This window comes from Eublepharis macularius, chromosome 19 (assembly GCF_028583425.1).
Source record: "Eublepharis macularius isolate TG4126 chromosome 19, MPM_Emac_v1.0, whole genome shotgun sequence".
Classification (NCBI taxonomy): Eukaryota; Metazoa; Chordata; class Lepidosauria; order Squamata; family Eublepharidae; genus Eublepharis; species Eublepharis macularius.
The window spans coordinates 25,910,646-25,926,754 of NC_072808.1; the positions used below are offsets into that span (position 1 = coordinate 25,910,646).

General features: G+C 48.3%; 1 protein-coding gene across 1 annotated transcript in view; it reads right to left on the reverse strand.

Moving 5' to 3' along the window:
• Nucleotides 1–10,616, reverse strand: part of FAM120C (family with sequence similarity 120C) — a 37,584-nt gene extending 26,968 nt beyond the window's left edge. Inside the window, exon 1 of the mRNA XM_055003120.1 lies at nt 9,997–10,616. Within this exon, the coding sequence (XP_054859095.1) occupies nt 9,997–10,536 (540 nt within the window). The 5' untranslated portion in view covers nt 10,537–10,616. The remainder of the gene's footprint in view (nt 1–9,996) is intronic.
• Between the last annotated feature and the right edge of the window lie 5,493 nt (nt 10,617–16,109).

A 16,109-nucleotide genomic window follows, 5' to 3' on the forward strand; every position in this document is an offset into this window, starting at 1 on the left:
ATAACCAAACAGCAATTTTATGGAAAGCCTGAAAAATCCTCAAATAATGACAAAACTGGAAAAAACACAGACAGGACTAAACTCATGGGCAATAAGAGAAAGTATATCTGCTTATAATCTTCCAAATCAGGATTTTAAGGTATATAAAGGCCCATTCTGGATTCTCTGACAAATTATAGGTTTCAAAACAACTTTGTTGTTCTGCTGAGTATCTCGTTTGGATATCTATTTTTTCACCTACTCACACCCCTTCTTTCTTTTTAAAACTTTTATCATTTGAAAAAATCTTTTATTATTATTTTACTAGCAAAAAAGCCCATTGTGGAAAAAAATTCAACGGGCTCTAGAAAGGGGAGGGCAGGCAGTTGGGCATTCCCTCCTCCTCTGTCATTGATCCTGGTCAGATGAAGGCAGAGGGGACAGGCATGGGCACCTCCTCTGCACCTAATCCCAGTGGGGTGATGGGCAGCAGGCATTGTCACCTGCTCCACTCTTGATACAAGCTGGGTGAAGGCAGAGGGTCGGCATTGCCACCTGGTCTGCTCCTGATCCCAGCTGGGTGAAGGCGGGGGGGGGCATTGCCACCTACTCCACTTCTGATCCCAGCTGGGTGACGAGGAGGGCGGGTATGCCACCTGCTCTGCTCCTGATCCCAGCTGGGTGAAGGTGGGGGGCAGGCATTGTCACCTGGTCTGCTCCTGATCCCAGCTGGGTGAAGGCAGGGGGGGGGGCAATTGCCACCTACTCCACTTCTGATCCCAGCTGGGTGACGAGGAGGGCGGGTATGCCACCTGCTCTGCTCCTGATCCCAGCTGGGTGAAGGTGGGGGGCAGGCATTGTCACCTGGTCTGCTCCTGATCCCAGCTGGGTGAAGGCAGGGGGGGCAATTGCCACCTACTCCACTTCTGATCCCAGCTAGGTGATGAGGAGGGTGGGTATGACACCTGCTCTGCTCCTGATCCCAGCTGGGTGAAGGTGGGGGGCAGGCATTGTCACCTGGTCTGCTCCTGATCCCAGCTGGGTGAAGGCAGGGGGGGGGCATTGCCACCTACTCCACTTCTGATCCCAGCTGGGTGACGAGGAGGGCGGGTATGCCACCTGCTCTGCTCCTGATCCCAGCTGGGTGAAGGTGGGGGGCAGGCATTGTCACCTGGTCTGCTCCTGATCCCAGCTGGGTGAAGGCGGGGGGGGGCAATTGCCACCTACTCCACTTCTGATCCCAGCTAGGTGATGAGGAGGGTGGGTATGACACGTGCTCTGCTCCTGATCCCAGCTGGGGGAAGGCAGGAGGCAGGCCTTGTCATCTCCACCGCTCCTAATCCCAGCTGGGTGAAGGGCGGGGGGCAGGCATTGCCCCCTGCTCTGCTCTTGATCCCAGCTGGCTGAAGGCGGGGGTCAGGCATTACCACCTACTCCACTCTTGATCCCAGCTGTGTGACGTGGAGGGTGGGTATGCCACCTGCTCCGCTCCTGATCCCAGGTAGGTAAAGGCGAGGGGCGGGCATTGCCACCTGCTCCACTCCAGATCCCAGCTGGGTGAAGGCAGGAGGCAGCTAGGTGAAGATGGTGGATGGGCACTGCCACCAGCTTTGCTCCTAATCCTAGCTGGTGAAGGTGGGTGGGTGGGTGGGGCGTGGGCCTTGCCACCTGCTCTGCTTCTGATCCTGGCCTGGGCGTCCCGCCACTGCATGCCCTCTGGAGGTCTGGCTGCCTCATCTGGGCTTCCCTCCACAGCAGCGCCCTCCGGAGACACACTAGGGTAGCAAGTGAGTTGTCTTGAATACACTTAGCCTTTTATATAGTAGGAATAGGATGCTGCCAATGAACTGAACCCAGTTTAAAATTCATCTTGTGCTTCAAACACTGTCACTATGACATTCATAGCAGAAAATAATGATGTTCTTTTAAAAGAGCCCCCATTCTCCTGGCTTTCCACAAGCAATGCAAAACAGAACTATTCAAAAAGGCTTTTTACTCAAATGGGAGTGCTGTATTGTAGGAATGAGGTCTCAGATGCTTTGCTAATGAGTTAGGGACCGTAGACTTCATCAGTACATTGTCTTACATTTTATTTGTTGCTTTAAATATGTACTTCTATATACCACCTGTGCTCCATGTTGTCTAATGACAGTCCTGGAATTAATTATGTTCTTTTCCAGTATTTTTTCCAACTCTATATTGGATTCCTGCTAATGCTATATCTTTTAAACTTGTGTCTGTTTACCCTATGGCACTGTTTGTGGAAATGTCCTTGATACTGATTGTACTGATCTCATACTGTGTAATCCGCCTTGAGTCTCAGTGAGAAAGGGGAACTATAAATGACATAAATAAAATAAATAAAAGGGATCTGGTCTTATTACTGTCGTTTCAAGGAATATTAACCCTTTAGTCATTTAAGGGGGGGAGCCGAGTCAAATCTGCTATATTTTAGCTTAATTTTTGTCCATTTTTAAGGATTACCATGCCTCAAAAAAGGGGGGGGGGCAGGGAGGGTGAAGGTATTTACTAGGGTGGTGTTAGCAGCCGGAGGAGCAATACATACTTCAGCCGTGAAAGCAGCTTCCATAAGATGAGATGATGGTTCACTTTTAAAAGACGGGTCAGCCAAGTTCATGGAGAATATAACAAGCACGACAAAATAAATGGAATTTTCACACACAGAGGTTCTTACCATGCCAAGCTGTAAGAACAAACCCCGGCCGGAGATCATCAGGGCTCTTACATCTACTTGTAAGAACCCAATGCAGTGGGCGAAGGGAACGGCGGGGGCTTCTTCGCCTGATCACATCGGGATGGGTGAATAACAGCGGCGAGGCATTGATTTTCAAACTGAACACCTCACTTCTTCACCCAATGCCATCACATCGGGTGAAGAAACGAGGCGTTCAGCCTGAAACTGAACGCCAGTCTTCGCCTGATGTTGGCCAGCTGAAGCCAGGAAAGGGCCCTTTAAATGCCAGCTGGCCCATTGGGGGCTCTCCCCCCCACAGGGCATCTGAGGCGCTGAAAGGGCTCTTTCCCTGACGCTTGCGCGGCAGGGAAAGGGCCCTTTAAATGCCAGCTGGCCTACAGTGATCCTCAGGTCAGCTGGAGCCAAGTGGGGTTTGAAAGCCCCGAAGTTTCCCGAATCACTTCAGGAAGCTTTGATTAGGTATTTCCAAATCGCAGCCAGCATGCTGGGCCAGATTCAGAAATCCCAAATCTTTACAAATCAGGTCCAATTTGGGTATTTATCCCAAATTGGAAACCCGAATTGCACACCCCAAGTATAGACCATGAATTGTTAATATCAAAAATCAGAATAGAGCTAAAGAGAAACACTAAAACAATCACAGTGCCAAAATATAATTTAAATAACATTCTTGACCAATTTAAAGACTATGTAAATAACAGATTTGCACTACTGAGTTTAACTGATCGTAAACCAGAAGAACTGTGGACTGAATCCAGAGATATTATCAAGAAAGAATGTGTAAAGACTATTCCTGTAGCCAAAAGAAAGAAGAAGCCCAGATGGATGCCAGGTGAAACTCTTAAAAATTGTTAAAGACAGAAAAGAAGCAAAAGTAAAAGGTGACAGAAATAGAATCAGAATTCTAAATGCAGCTTTTCAGTGACTTGCGTGCAGAGAGAACTATTATAAAAACCAGTGTAAAGAAACGGAAAAGAACAACACAGAAGGAAAAACAAGAGATCTGTTCCACAAAATCCAGGAAATCAAAGAAAAATTCAAACCACAGATAGGGATGCTAAAAGACCAACATGGAAATACAGTGTCTGATCAGGACAAAATAAAGATGGAAGCAACACACTGAAGAACTATACAGAAGAGACAGAAGGATGACAGATTTCTTCAAAGAAGAATCTTTTGACGAAGAACCAGAAATCTTAGAAAGTGAAGTGAAAGCTGCACTCAAACCAACAGGGAGAAAGAAAAAACCCTGGAGCAGACAGGATACCAACCGCGCTATTTCAAATTTCAGAAACTGAGTCCATCAAAATCTTCACAATTCGTCAACAGATATGAAAATAAATGAAACAATGGCCCACAGGCTGTAAACAGTCTACATTCCAATTCTGAAAAAAGGGGATACCAAAGAGTGCAGCAACTATCAGATCATCACATTAATTTCCCAGGCAAGCAATGTGATGCTTGAAATGCTACAGCAAAGGCTCTTACCATATATGGAACGAGAAATGTCAGATGTTCAAGCTGGATTCAGAAAAGGAAGAGGCACTAGAGATCACACTGCAAATTTACGATGGCTAATGGAACATACCAGGGAATTTCAGTAGAAAAACAGCCGGTGCTTATAAACTACTGCAAAACTTCTGACTGAGTGGATCATAAAAAGCTATGGATGGTGATCAAAGAAATGGACGTGCCATGACATCTGATTGTTTTGATACGAAACCTGTGTGTCAGGACAGAATACAGGAGAACAGAATGGTTTCCAGTTGGCAAAGAGGTCAGAGGAGGATGTATATTATCTTCCTATCTGTCCAACCTATATGGAGAACATATCATAAGGAAAGAAGGAACATTAACAATTTGAGATATGCAGATAACACCACGTTACTGGCAGAAAATAGCAAAGATGTGAAACGACTACTGATAAAGGTTAAAAGAGAAAGCGCCAAAGCAAGATTACAGCTGAACATCAAGAAGACAAAAGTAATGACTACTGAGGAATTACACAATTTTAAAGCTGAGAATGAGGAAATTGAAATTGTACAAGATTTTCTATTCCTTGGCTCAATCATCAACCAAAAGGGAGACTGCAATGAAGAAATCAGAAGATTGAGACTTGGAAGAGCAGCTGTGAGGGAGCTAGAGAAGTTCCTTAAAGATAAAGATGTCTCTCTAGGAACCAAGATCAAGATAATCCAAACTATGGTATTCCCCATTACTATGTATGGATGTGAAAGTTGAATGGTGAAGAAAGCTGACGGGAAGAAAATTGATTTATTTGAAATATGATGCTGGAGGACAGTTTTACAGATACCATGGATGACCAAAAAGACAAATAAGTGACTGAAGCTATCATACTTTGCTCACATGAGAAGACAAGACTCAGTGGAAAAGAGAATAACATTAGGAAAAGTGGAAGGCAGCCAGAAAAGGAGAAGGCCCAAAATGAGATGGCTGGACTCAATAAAGGAGGTCAAGTCCTCCAGTTTGCAAGAACTGAGCAAGGCTCCTGATGACAGGGCATTCTGGAGGTCTTTCATTCATAGGGTTGCCATAGGTCGGAGGTGACTTGACAGCACATAACACATACTCAGCAAATTAACTATATTGTTGCTAGAAGTATTTATATTTAAACAGAAATGGTCTTGAAAATGTTGTCTAAGTCTAACCATGAGAGGGGTTTGGGGGGAAGGGGTGCTGCCCCAAAATGCCTAGTATTTTCTACTGGAAGACCATTTTTATGCTCTAAATTTTGAATGAGAAAACACTTGCCTTAAGAAGCATTTCACTCATCCCAAGAGAGAAATATTCACAGGAGTTTTTTTAAATCGGAAAAAAAGTCCTTGGTGGAAAAAACTGGGGCAGGGAGAGCACCCCCAATTTTCCAGACCTTCATATCTCTACGTCCATCTTGCACAAGTTATGGAATCTCAACAAAAGGAAAGTCTTCATAACAACTTCAGGAAGGCTCTTCCACAGAGCAGGAACCGCCCCTGAGAAAGACCGAGATCTAGCAGAGACCATCCCCAACTCCCCTACAGGTGGGAATAAACCAAGAGGCACGGGTCAGAGAAGCAGAGTGGTCCCACAGGTGGATATTGTATTCCCCCTCCTCTCCAGTCAGGCAGCATCCAGAAATATATGGGCCAGGATCCCTAGAACCACACTCAAGACATGAGCATGCCTAGTGAAATTTAGCTGAGTAACACAAAAAAAACCAGAATAAAGAGGAATTAAGCATGTTTTAGAGCAGTCTTCCCTGCTCTATGTGATTGCCCTTCATAGAAACATATGCTTATCTAGGCTGAACAATCCCCCACCCCCACAAATGGACCTTCAACTACAACCAGCTATATCTTAGGACACAATATTGCTGGAATTTAATTAAAGCCTCTTCTTTCCAACCCGGACATTATTCCTTCTCATTCTCTTCCTCTATTGGTCCTTATGCTGTGAGGATGTGCTATCAGCAGGGCTTTTTTTCAGGGGGAACGCGGTGGAACGGAGTTCTGGCACCTCTTGAAAATGGTCACATGGCCGGTGGCCCCGCCCCCTGATCTCCAGACAGAGGGGAGTTGAGATTGCCCTCTGCGTGGAGGGCAATCTAAACTCTCCTCTGTCTGGAGATCAGGGGGTGGGGCCACTGGCCATGTGACCATTTTTACCAAGGGCAATTTAAACTTTGAAAAAATTCCCCCCTTGTTCCAGCTTACCCACAGCGACATCATTGTGCAGTCCTGAGTTCCACCACTGAGTTCCACCACCTCTTTTCCCAGAAAAAAAGCTCTGGCTATCAGGAATATGTTCACATATCCAAATATTTACCACCCCCTTCTTAACATTTAGGTTTAACTCCTTCCCAGTATGGACAGCTAGACTATTGACTCGAAGAGGGGAGCACGTTTTAAAAGCTTTTAAGTCCCACTGATTGCAAGTGAAGGGATCTGAGCACACACTTAATTCTGAAACTAAAATCAGTGAGATTTTAACACATTTAATTTAGCTGCAAACTGATTTAGGTTTTAAATTGCTTTTTTCAATCTACTAAAAATAGCACTGTGCACACACTCAAAAAAGAGAAATGGGTAGTTCATTTACTAAATAAGGCTGGATTTGAAGCTCATCTATTTCAGGTTGCCCTGACCTGGATAACCCAGGAGAGCCTGATCTCGTCAGATGTCAGAAGCTAAGCAGGGTCAACCTTGGTTAGTAACTGGTGGGAGACCAACAAAGCCCAGGATTGCAGAGGCAGGCAATGGTAAATCACCTCTGATAGTCTCTTGCCATGAAAACCCCACCAGAATAGCCATAAGTCAGCTATGACTTGAAGGCAGGATTTCATTTTTACTTCAGGTCAGCTGTCATCTTTGTCTATTCAGCGAAGGGGATCTCCAAATCTTTGCTAGCCAATTTACCTGTGGCCTTGGAAGGTGCCAGGCATTAGCCGAAATCTAGCATTCCCTAGTTCAAGCAATGTTCAATTCTGTGAATTTCCGGAACGCCTGGTGGGTCTTTAGGCTCCATAAAGCAGCCATGGGGGGAAGGATATGGGCTGGAATCTCCACGCTATGGAAAGTCCAGTTTAACTCCTCCTCCCTGTATCTCCTCATCAAAATGCTGCTATCTCCATGTTGTCTTTTTTCTAACGTGTCTAAAGATAACCAGGGAAGGGAAGATTTGTCATTGGAAAAGTGTGCAGCGGTTAACTGTTAGTTGGGGAACCAGAAAACGGTGCAGGGAGGAAGAGTTAGCTTCCCCTTTCCCAAGCACTGCTGCCCTGCTCCACATCTTTCCATTCCTTGTGTGTGCGCGCGCGTGCGCATGCGTGTCAGGCTTATGGCAACCGTATGAATTAACTACCTCCTAAACATCCTATCATTAACAGCCTTGCTCAGTTCTTGCAAACTGGAAGCTGTGGCTTCCTTTCAACACCGCTGCTGTTTAAAGATCAACCACCACACTGGAAATTCAAAATACATGTGCTGTTTGATCCTCTCCCTGCAACCAGTCCTATAATAGCTACACTGCCAACCAGCGGGAAGGTTGGGGACAGGGACACGGGGGCAGCATCATAAGTCATGAAGACATCCATTTCAGGGAAAACCTGGAAGCAATGATGGTAGCTCTAGGAATCACCAGAAAGTCTATGGTTAAACCAACGAGTTTCCAGAGATTTCTATAACTACTGTTCATGCTTTGGATGTTGATGTGTTTTCAGCAGAAGCAGGCAATGGGAACCCAAGGTGATGACCCTGACCAAGAGTTTGGAAGACCTAATCACAGCATAGCTAAGGGCTTGACAAATCCTAGGCACCAGGTCACTATAGAGTCCAGAAATTTCACTGTGGTGCTCATTATTTTTAGCAATGATTTTGTTGTACTGTCTGTTGAGGAGTACAAACTTCACATTTCACATCATCATATGTTTTCCTGTATGACAAAAATACATGTTCATGGAGTCCTGGACATTGTTTGTTTATGTTAATTTTGCACCATTCTGTGATGGTAGATGAATTCATTTCTTAACCAGTTGTTGCTAGACTGGCTCCAATATTTCCAATATTTAATATTCAAGTAAACAGAGTCTTTTAAAACAACCGCAGATTTATGAGAAATTGAGGTTAAGGTTAGATGCTGGTTTTATGTTGTAGTGATGACATACATGGTTACCCCTATATTTATTTATATACTATAACAATTTTGTCGTACCTTAAATAAAATTATGAGGAACTGTGAAGTTTAGCATTAGTCTTTGTTGCATTACAATTAGAAAATATGGTCATTAAAATACAAAATTCTGAGGACTGCAAATGAGTCTGGCTCCTAAAATTCTAGGCTGGCTCTTAGAGCCAAAGAAAATTTCTCAAAGCTTAACATAGCTTTTCTTTACAACAGGCAGCAATTTATTCCAAGTTCTACACAGGGGCTGGGCGACTTGTTTAGTCCCCAGGGCTACGGCTAGTTTGCATTGCCTTTCATAAATGACAATATTCTGCGCTGCAGTCCAGCAAATACCAAGCTACAGTTCACCACCAAGTGTTTTGCATTTGCTCTGCAGCACTGCTACTCTCAATTCAGAAAAACTTGTTTATGCTCTCTTGGAAAAAGTGAATGAGAGGGGCCTAGAAATCATGAAAGGGAAGGTACACCGACTTCAGACTTGCATTTACCTCCTTTATTCCATCTACACTTCCTCCATTCTGCACCAGCTCTACACCAAACACACACAATTCTTGGACAGGAGAGAGAGAGAGAGAGAGAGAGAGAGAGAGAGAGAGAGAGAGAGAGAGTGCTGAAGATGTGGCCCTGGTCAACCCCTTGCATGGGAGAACGCAGGGCACCTTCTGCAAGAGTAGGACAAAAATCAACTACTTAAAACAAGTGATCATGCTTCAAAATAAGAGAGACTAGCCATGAGGCACCTGTTACCACATTCCATCATAATACTGTTGCTGAAATGCAGAAAGCCTTGTGTGGCACCTTCAAAACTAGCCAATGTATTACGGCACAATCTTCTACGGGCTGCAACTGGTTCTGTGTTTGATGGCGGGGGAGGACACAACCGAGAGAAGAGCCTGAAGCAACGGTGAGGATTTGTGGTCACTGTGAGATCTGGAAGGGGGAATTCTTGACCCTTGGCTGCTATGCTGCATGAGGCCAGCACACACACCCCAGGACAAGCTGGCCCAAGAACGCCTCCTCCCTTGGTCTCCATCACTTCCAGACCTGGCGCCTACTGAGCAGTAAGCACCTGTCCGGAAGGCATCTGACAGGAAACCGGGGAGCAAGGGCTGAGGCCGGGATCCTGGGCAGCCACCAGAGAGAGCCCCAAACCGGAGAGGCAGGCAAAGCAACTGGGCTCTTCTCCCTCAAGGGCCCTCCCCTGGCCAGCCTGCGGCTCCCTTCGGAATGCAGGCGACGAGGGGCCGGGGGCAGCCAAGGCTTTGGAAGCGGGCTGGGCTGGTTGGGGGGGGGGGGTTCGTTTCAAGCTCCCCCTGAGGCACTCGAGTATTGCCCGGGCTGACGGCCCGTCTCTGCCAGGCAGGGCTAGGGACTCCGTCAGGGGGGCTCGCCCGCCTGGGGAGAAGGGCGGCGTCTCCCTCTCCTGCGGGCGCCCCGCAGTTCACGTCTTGTTTTCGCTACACGGGGAAGTCTGGGGGCGAGAGGCAGGCCGAGAAGCCCCCCAGGGACGGACAGACAGACAGACAGGCCGGGGGCAGGGCCGCCGGGACTCCCGGGGGACTCCACCTGCCGCGCCCCGGCCGGGCTCCCTCCCCCTCGCCCCCCGCCCCGGGCCTCACCTTGACGCGGAAGCGGATCATGGCCAGGCGGACGCAGTGGCCCAGGCAGGCGGGCGGCAGGAACCAGGCGCGGGGCGGCGGGGTGCCCTTGTGGCCCACGTGGCCGGCGATGAGCTGCGCCGTCTGGCGCTCGGCCTGCGCCCGCCGGCCCCACTCGGGCAGCCGCTCCTTGCCCAGCCCGCCGTTGAAGATGACGGCCAGCTCCAGGCCGCCCTGGTAGAGGCAGGCCTGCGAGAGCGCGGCCAGGTAGCCCGCCATGGCGTTCCACTGCCCGCCGCACACCCAGTCCGTCTGGTAGCCGCCGTAGAGGCGCTGCAGGGCCGAGTCCGCGTCCACCAGCAGGCGCGCCGGGCAGGGGCAGGGGCAGGCGGCGGGCGGGCCCAGGGCGAAGGGGCCGGCGCCCACCAGCGGGGCCAGGCCGGGCGCCGCGCAGTAGGCCCCGCGCCCCGCCACGGCCCGCGCCAGCTTCAGCAGGTCCACCGGCACCACGGCGCCCGGGCAGCGCTTCTCCACGAACTCCTGGAAGCCTTGCACGCCCATGGCGCGGCGCCGCCGGCCCGCGGGCGAGGGCAGCGAAGGGCGCCGGGCCGCCGCAGCCACCGCCACCGCCCGAGGCTCGGCCTCTCCCGGCCGCCGCTCAGCGGGAGCGCCGCGCCGCCATGTTGTCGCTCTCGCCGCCGCCGCTTGCCCGCCCCTCCCGGCGGCAGGCGCTCGGCCTTTTGGGAAATGTAGTTTTCCTCGGCCCGGCCTCCCTGGCGGTCAGAAGGCCGCAGTCAGCAGCGGGACTACAACTCCCCCAGAAGAGCGAGCCGACTCAAGTTGTCGCGATGACTCGAGTCCGGGAGCGCCGCATGGCCTTCCGGGACTTGGAGTCTTCTCCCTCAGGAGGGCTCTTTAGGGAAGGGAACGCGCAGACTAGGCCGGGACTGCGGCTCCCGAGAGCCCCGAAGGCCGCCATGAAGGCGCGGGCGCCGCCCGACCAGCGCTGGCCTCAGGGCAGGCGGCCGTGCCGGCCATTCGCAGCCGGGGACCGGGCTCTGAGGGCAGAGCGAGGGCTCCCGAAGGCGTTCCCGTCAGGCCACCATCTTGAGGGGGTGGAGCTGCCCTGCCCCCCTCCGCCCCTGGAGGGCTCCGGAGCGGCCGCGGGGGAGCTGCAGCCCGGCCCGGCCTGGCCGGCGCGCCGAGGATCGTGGGCGCCGCTGGGATCCGAGCGAGGGAACGGCCCGGCCCTCCGGAGTGGCTGCGGCCGGCTGGCCGGACTGCGGGAGAATTCGAACTTGGCGCCCGGCGGGAAGTTTCCCTGCAGAATTCGGTCGCGGAACCTTTTCCGTCAAGGCGCTTCCCTCCCCTCCGCCCCCGACATGCCCTCCGCGGATGGGCACCGCCACCTTGGCCTCCTCACCTGCTGGCGCGCCCTTTGCGCCTCTGGGCCAAAGCACAAACAGATATAACTCTCAGTATTTAACGTTCAGGATATTCTGTTGCTGCTGATCTGCAAGTCGCTATTGTTTCACAAGACTTAAGAGGGAGGGGAGGGGATCCCAATGAAAAATGGCTGCATGAGGTTTCATCAAGAAGTTTCACGCTCCCTTCTCTCCCCGCGTCTGAACAAGGATTTCAAATGTCCTCTCCACCGAGGAAAGCAAAAACTCTACAGGGAGTGACTCCGCACAGGTTGGATAATGCCCTTCCAATCCTCTTTATAAATCATTTGGAACGGATTTTTTTGTGTGCGGAACAAAAAATCCACCTCAAACAATTGATAGCATTATCCAACGTGTTATTAACGATAGCATTATCCAGTTTCCAAGGATTGATCTAATTTTATGTCAACAGTTCGGAATGTTCCTCAGTCACTCTTGAGTGATTACTCTGGACTGGATCTGTTTTTAAACAGGCCTCTTGACCACGTTCCTTCCCCCTTGTCACCACCACCACCTGCCTCATGGAGGAACTAAGATCCAACTCGTGAAAGTGTGAGCTAGAATAAGATTTGTTAGTCTATCGGGTGCCACTGGCCGCCTGCTTTACTTTGCTGATGTGGACCAACATGGCTACCCATCGAGACTTTTGGATGCGTTGTTTTCAACAAGAAATTATAGGTCTTAAGTTGAAAAACAGTCGACTGATCAGATCATTAATTTCATGCATATTAACTTGCAATTTGACAAGCACATATTTTATTAACTTTGTAAAGTGGTGGTACGAAAAAAGAAAGACCCAACGTGAGACAGATGGACTCCGTGAAAGGAGCCACGTCCTCCAGTTGGCAAGATCTCAGCAAGGCTGCAAATGATGGGATGTTTGGGACGTCTTTCATTCATAGGGTCACCATAAGTTGGAAATGACTTGGCCCGTAACACACACAAGTAAAGTGATAGGCCATTGATATAAATCTGACCCAGTACATCTTACAAGTTGTAACCACTTTAAAATATATATATGTAATTTATTTATTACCCAACTTTCTCACAGATCCAAAGCATATTATACTGTGCAAGTGAAAATACAATCTAATCAAGAACTCACTGAGCAAAGTACAATAATGAACAACAAACAAAACATTCAGTAAAAGACAGTATGGTATGGTAGCAGAACATTTTAAAACAAGCATAAAGCCCAGAAATGAAATCTTTCTGAAACAAAGCATAGCTAATTTACAAGGCATTTAAAGCAACACAGAAATTCCCTAGCAAGTGTGTATCTACATCAGCAGTCAGTACACAACAGTGCAGCATACAGTCCATGTCCCTACCAAGGCATCTCTCTGAGCTACTTCTTACAACACAGCCCTATAATCTGAGTAGACAGTCCTCCTGAATAATTCAGTTTTGCATAGTTTGCAGAAAGCCAGGAGAGGGGGGGGGGCTTTCCTGACCCCCTCAGGCAGCGCATTCCACAAGGTGGAACGATGTATTTCTTTTTCTATGTATGTAATTCCATCAGACTTCTTAACTGCTGCTATTCTTCCTTTTTTCAGATTGTTTCCTTAAACAATAAGCCAGAAAAAGGCCATGGTTTGTTTGCGTGTTCAAAATGTTTCTGCTTTATGAAACTTAATTTCTTCTGCATTTCTTCAATTTAAAATAAGTTCAATGGATTTCTTAATTACTTAATTTCAGTTAATATTGTCTTCTTGAGAGATTTCTTATGTTGTTGTTCCAAATGTTGAATTTTGGCTGTAATTTTAGTCATCTGTTTTGTTTTCTCCTTCCTTTTTTTGAGATCAAAGGTATTATCTGCATATTGATGGTATACAATTCCGTAACTACAGATGCGTTCTCCTAAAAGTTTTACATAGAGGTTGAATAACATGGGGGACAAGACTGTGCCTTGTGGAGGGAGATGATTCCCACACTGAGGGCAGCTGGTCTCCAATAGCAGCCCTTGGAGTCCGTCCCATAAGGAACAATTTAAACCATTCCAAGGCACATCCCCCGATACCTACTTCTCCCTCCAAATGGCCCAACAGGATGGTGTGGTCTACTGTACGGTTGTAGATAGATCTGGGAGGCGCAACAATGAAGAATGACCTTTGTCTACATTTAGGCGGAGTTCATCAACTTGCCTTTATGGATCTTAAGGGGGCCTTTGACCAGATAAATCATCCCAAATTGCGAACTTGCCAAAACTACCATTGATAAAAAGGCTTCTAGGGCTTACGCAATGATTATATTGCAGCTCAAGCGCACTGTGGGTACGAAGGACATTTACAGTGCAATCCTAAGCAGAGTTACACCAGGCTAAGCCCATTGACTTTAATGGGCTTAGACTGGAGTAACTCTACTTAGGATTGCACTCTTAACAAACTCATTTAAACTGGATAGCCTGGTCTAAAACCAGACTGAGAAGGGTCCAAAACACCAGAGTTGGATATCCAAGAAGGCTTGGAGTTGGCCAGCTACTGCTCTCTCAACCGTTTTGCCCAGAAAGGGTAGATTTGAGATTGGCTGCAAATTGACTGTAAATTAAAACTCTGTCCTCAGCACATGTTGAACAAATGAATGAGCCCATTAAATGTTCAAGATCTAGCTTGGATACTATTTGCATTTTCTGATTTACGTTTTTAACGTTATTTCCATACTTCCTTCCCTCTATAATGGTTTTAAGCGCCATGAAGCCAACAGAAATTAGAAGCCCCTTCCCCACATGGTAGGACTCGCACCGACTGCAACATTATTTCACAGTGGTGGGTGTTTCTTACCATGAATTCCTCTTCTTGCTTCATCTCCATCAGGACTGCCCTTCTCGTTGGAGGAAGCTGGGACAGCTGGTGAAAGACCACTGGCCCCCTGTCAGGGGCTCCTCCTTCAGACTGAACTGGGAAGAGCAAAAACAGCCCTACAACAGCTGTGTACTGTTAGACTGCTGAACCAAAGAGGTGCAAAACCAAGCAGTGGTAAAAGGAAAGGAGGAAGAACTGAACCCGGGTAGCCCTGCCTACCTTCCACACATCCTGAAGAACTGGACCATATATATGGACAGTGGGGGGCGAGTGCCCTTCTGCTTCTCCCCAGAGCAGGAATTCTGGGTAAGAAGTGCCTGTTGTCTCCAGCATAGACCAGAGGGGATCCAGTATTCTTAACTCTATTAAGATGGCATTCAGGACGGAGTCCTGTGTCCTGTTGAGGCCGAACCCTCCTGCCAAAGGCTGCTTCTGTGGATGAGCATCACCAGTGCTCAAGTGGACACCCTACACATTTCACCTGGGGGCTGGGGGTGTTGTCCCAAACACGAAAGGCAGGGCTGCCCCTAGGGTAGAGCGAGTGTCTATTCCTGGGAGGGGGAGATATACCCAGAGTTTAGATGCCATTTCTATTGCTTGTCTTAGCTGGCTGGCTAGTTTAGGCTTAGAAATCTAACCCCTGAAGCAGACGATGTGTCTGATTTCCTGTATCCAAAAGCCCATTTCATGCCAGCTCCACTCCTGGACAAAAAGGAGGAAGCACGGTTTCCTGTGTAGTGTGAAATAAGGAATTAATTTCAGGTATTAACAAAGGGTCACTTTATCCACATGAAAAATTCATAACTTGGGGCTAGCTGAAAGTTTTCTCCAGATGGGATTCAACTGAGTCATCTGGACTGGGATACAGGATTCCTTGGACTCAAGGTCACCTGGATCTTGGACAGCAGTGAGGCCAAAAAGGAAAGACTAGTGGTTATAGCGGACCCAGCATGGCTGCTGGAGAAACAAGTTACACTGCAAAGATGCAGCCTAGCCCAAAAGATAGCCTGACACAGCCAATCCATGCTGTAATGCGCGCTACATAGGTTTCCCCTCAAAGTCAACTCGGAGACTCTAGCTGATACAGAACGCTGTAGCTCAGTTATTATCAGGAGCTAGGCAGAGCATGCATATTACCCCCATACTGTAGTTCCTCCATCGGCAGCCCATCAGTTGTCAGGTTGAATTCAAGGGTTTGGCTGTCACTTGCAAAACTTTTCATGGCCTTGGTCCCTCCTATCTGCCTCTCTCTCTCTCTATGATCCACCATGGCAGCTTTGAACAGGACCTTCTGCAGATACCACCCTGCTTACAGGCAAAATCAGCAGCGCATCCTCTGTTGTGGCCCCTATCTTATGGAATGACCTGCCAGAAGAGGTTAGGGGCTCTGTCAGGGAGTTACCCCTTTGTCTCTGAGTGTGAGTTTGCCTAGTGTGATGCAGTATACAGTGCGGCAGGCAAAGTAAAAGGTATTTTTATTCTAAGAAATGCAGGAGAGTTACAAAAAAGCTGGCGTTACTCAGTCAAGCTTTGCAAGCATATACATAAAATAAGAAATCCTTACTAAGACTGAATAGGGCTAACATAACTGAAACCCTTGAACTAGCTGACTAATAATCCCACAGCCGGGCCTCACCAACAGAGTCCACAGCAGGGTAAGCTGGTCTTGCAAAAGTGGAAGAAGGAAACTATAATGCAGTGGACGGAACCTTCCCGGCAACAGGGTTCAAATCAAAGTAATGGTCCAGCAGCAGGAGGAAGAGCTGCGCCCCATAACTAGAAACAGCCACATTTTAAGGCAAATCCAGCCAATCAAGACAATGCACCACTTAACAATTACTACCCCGAGAAACTTGTGAGAGGAGACAAGGCATGCTGACACACAAGC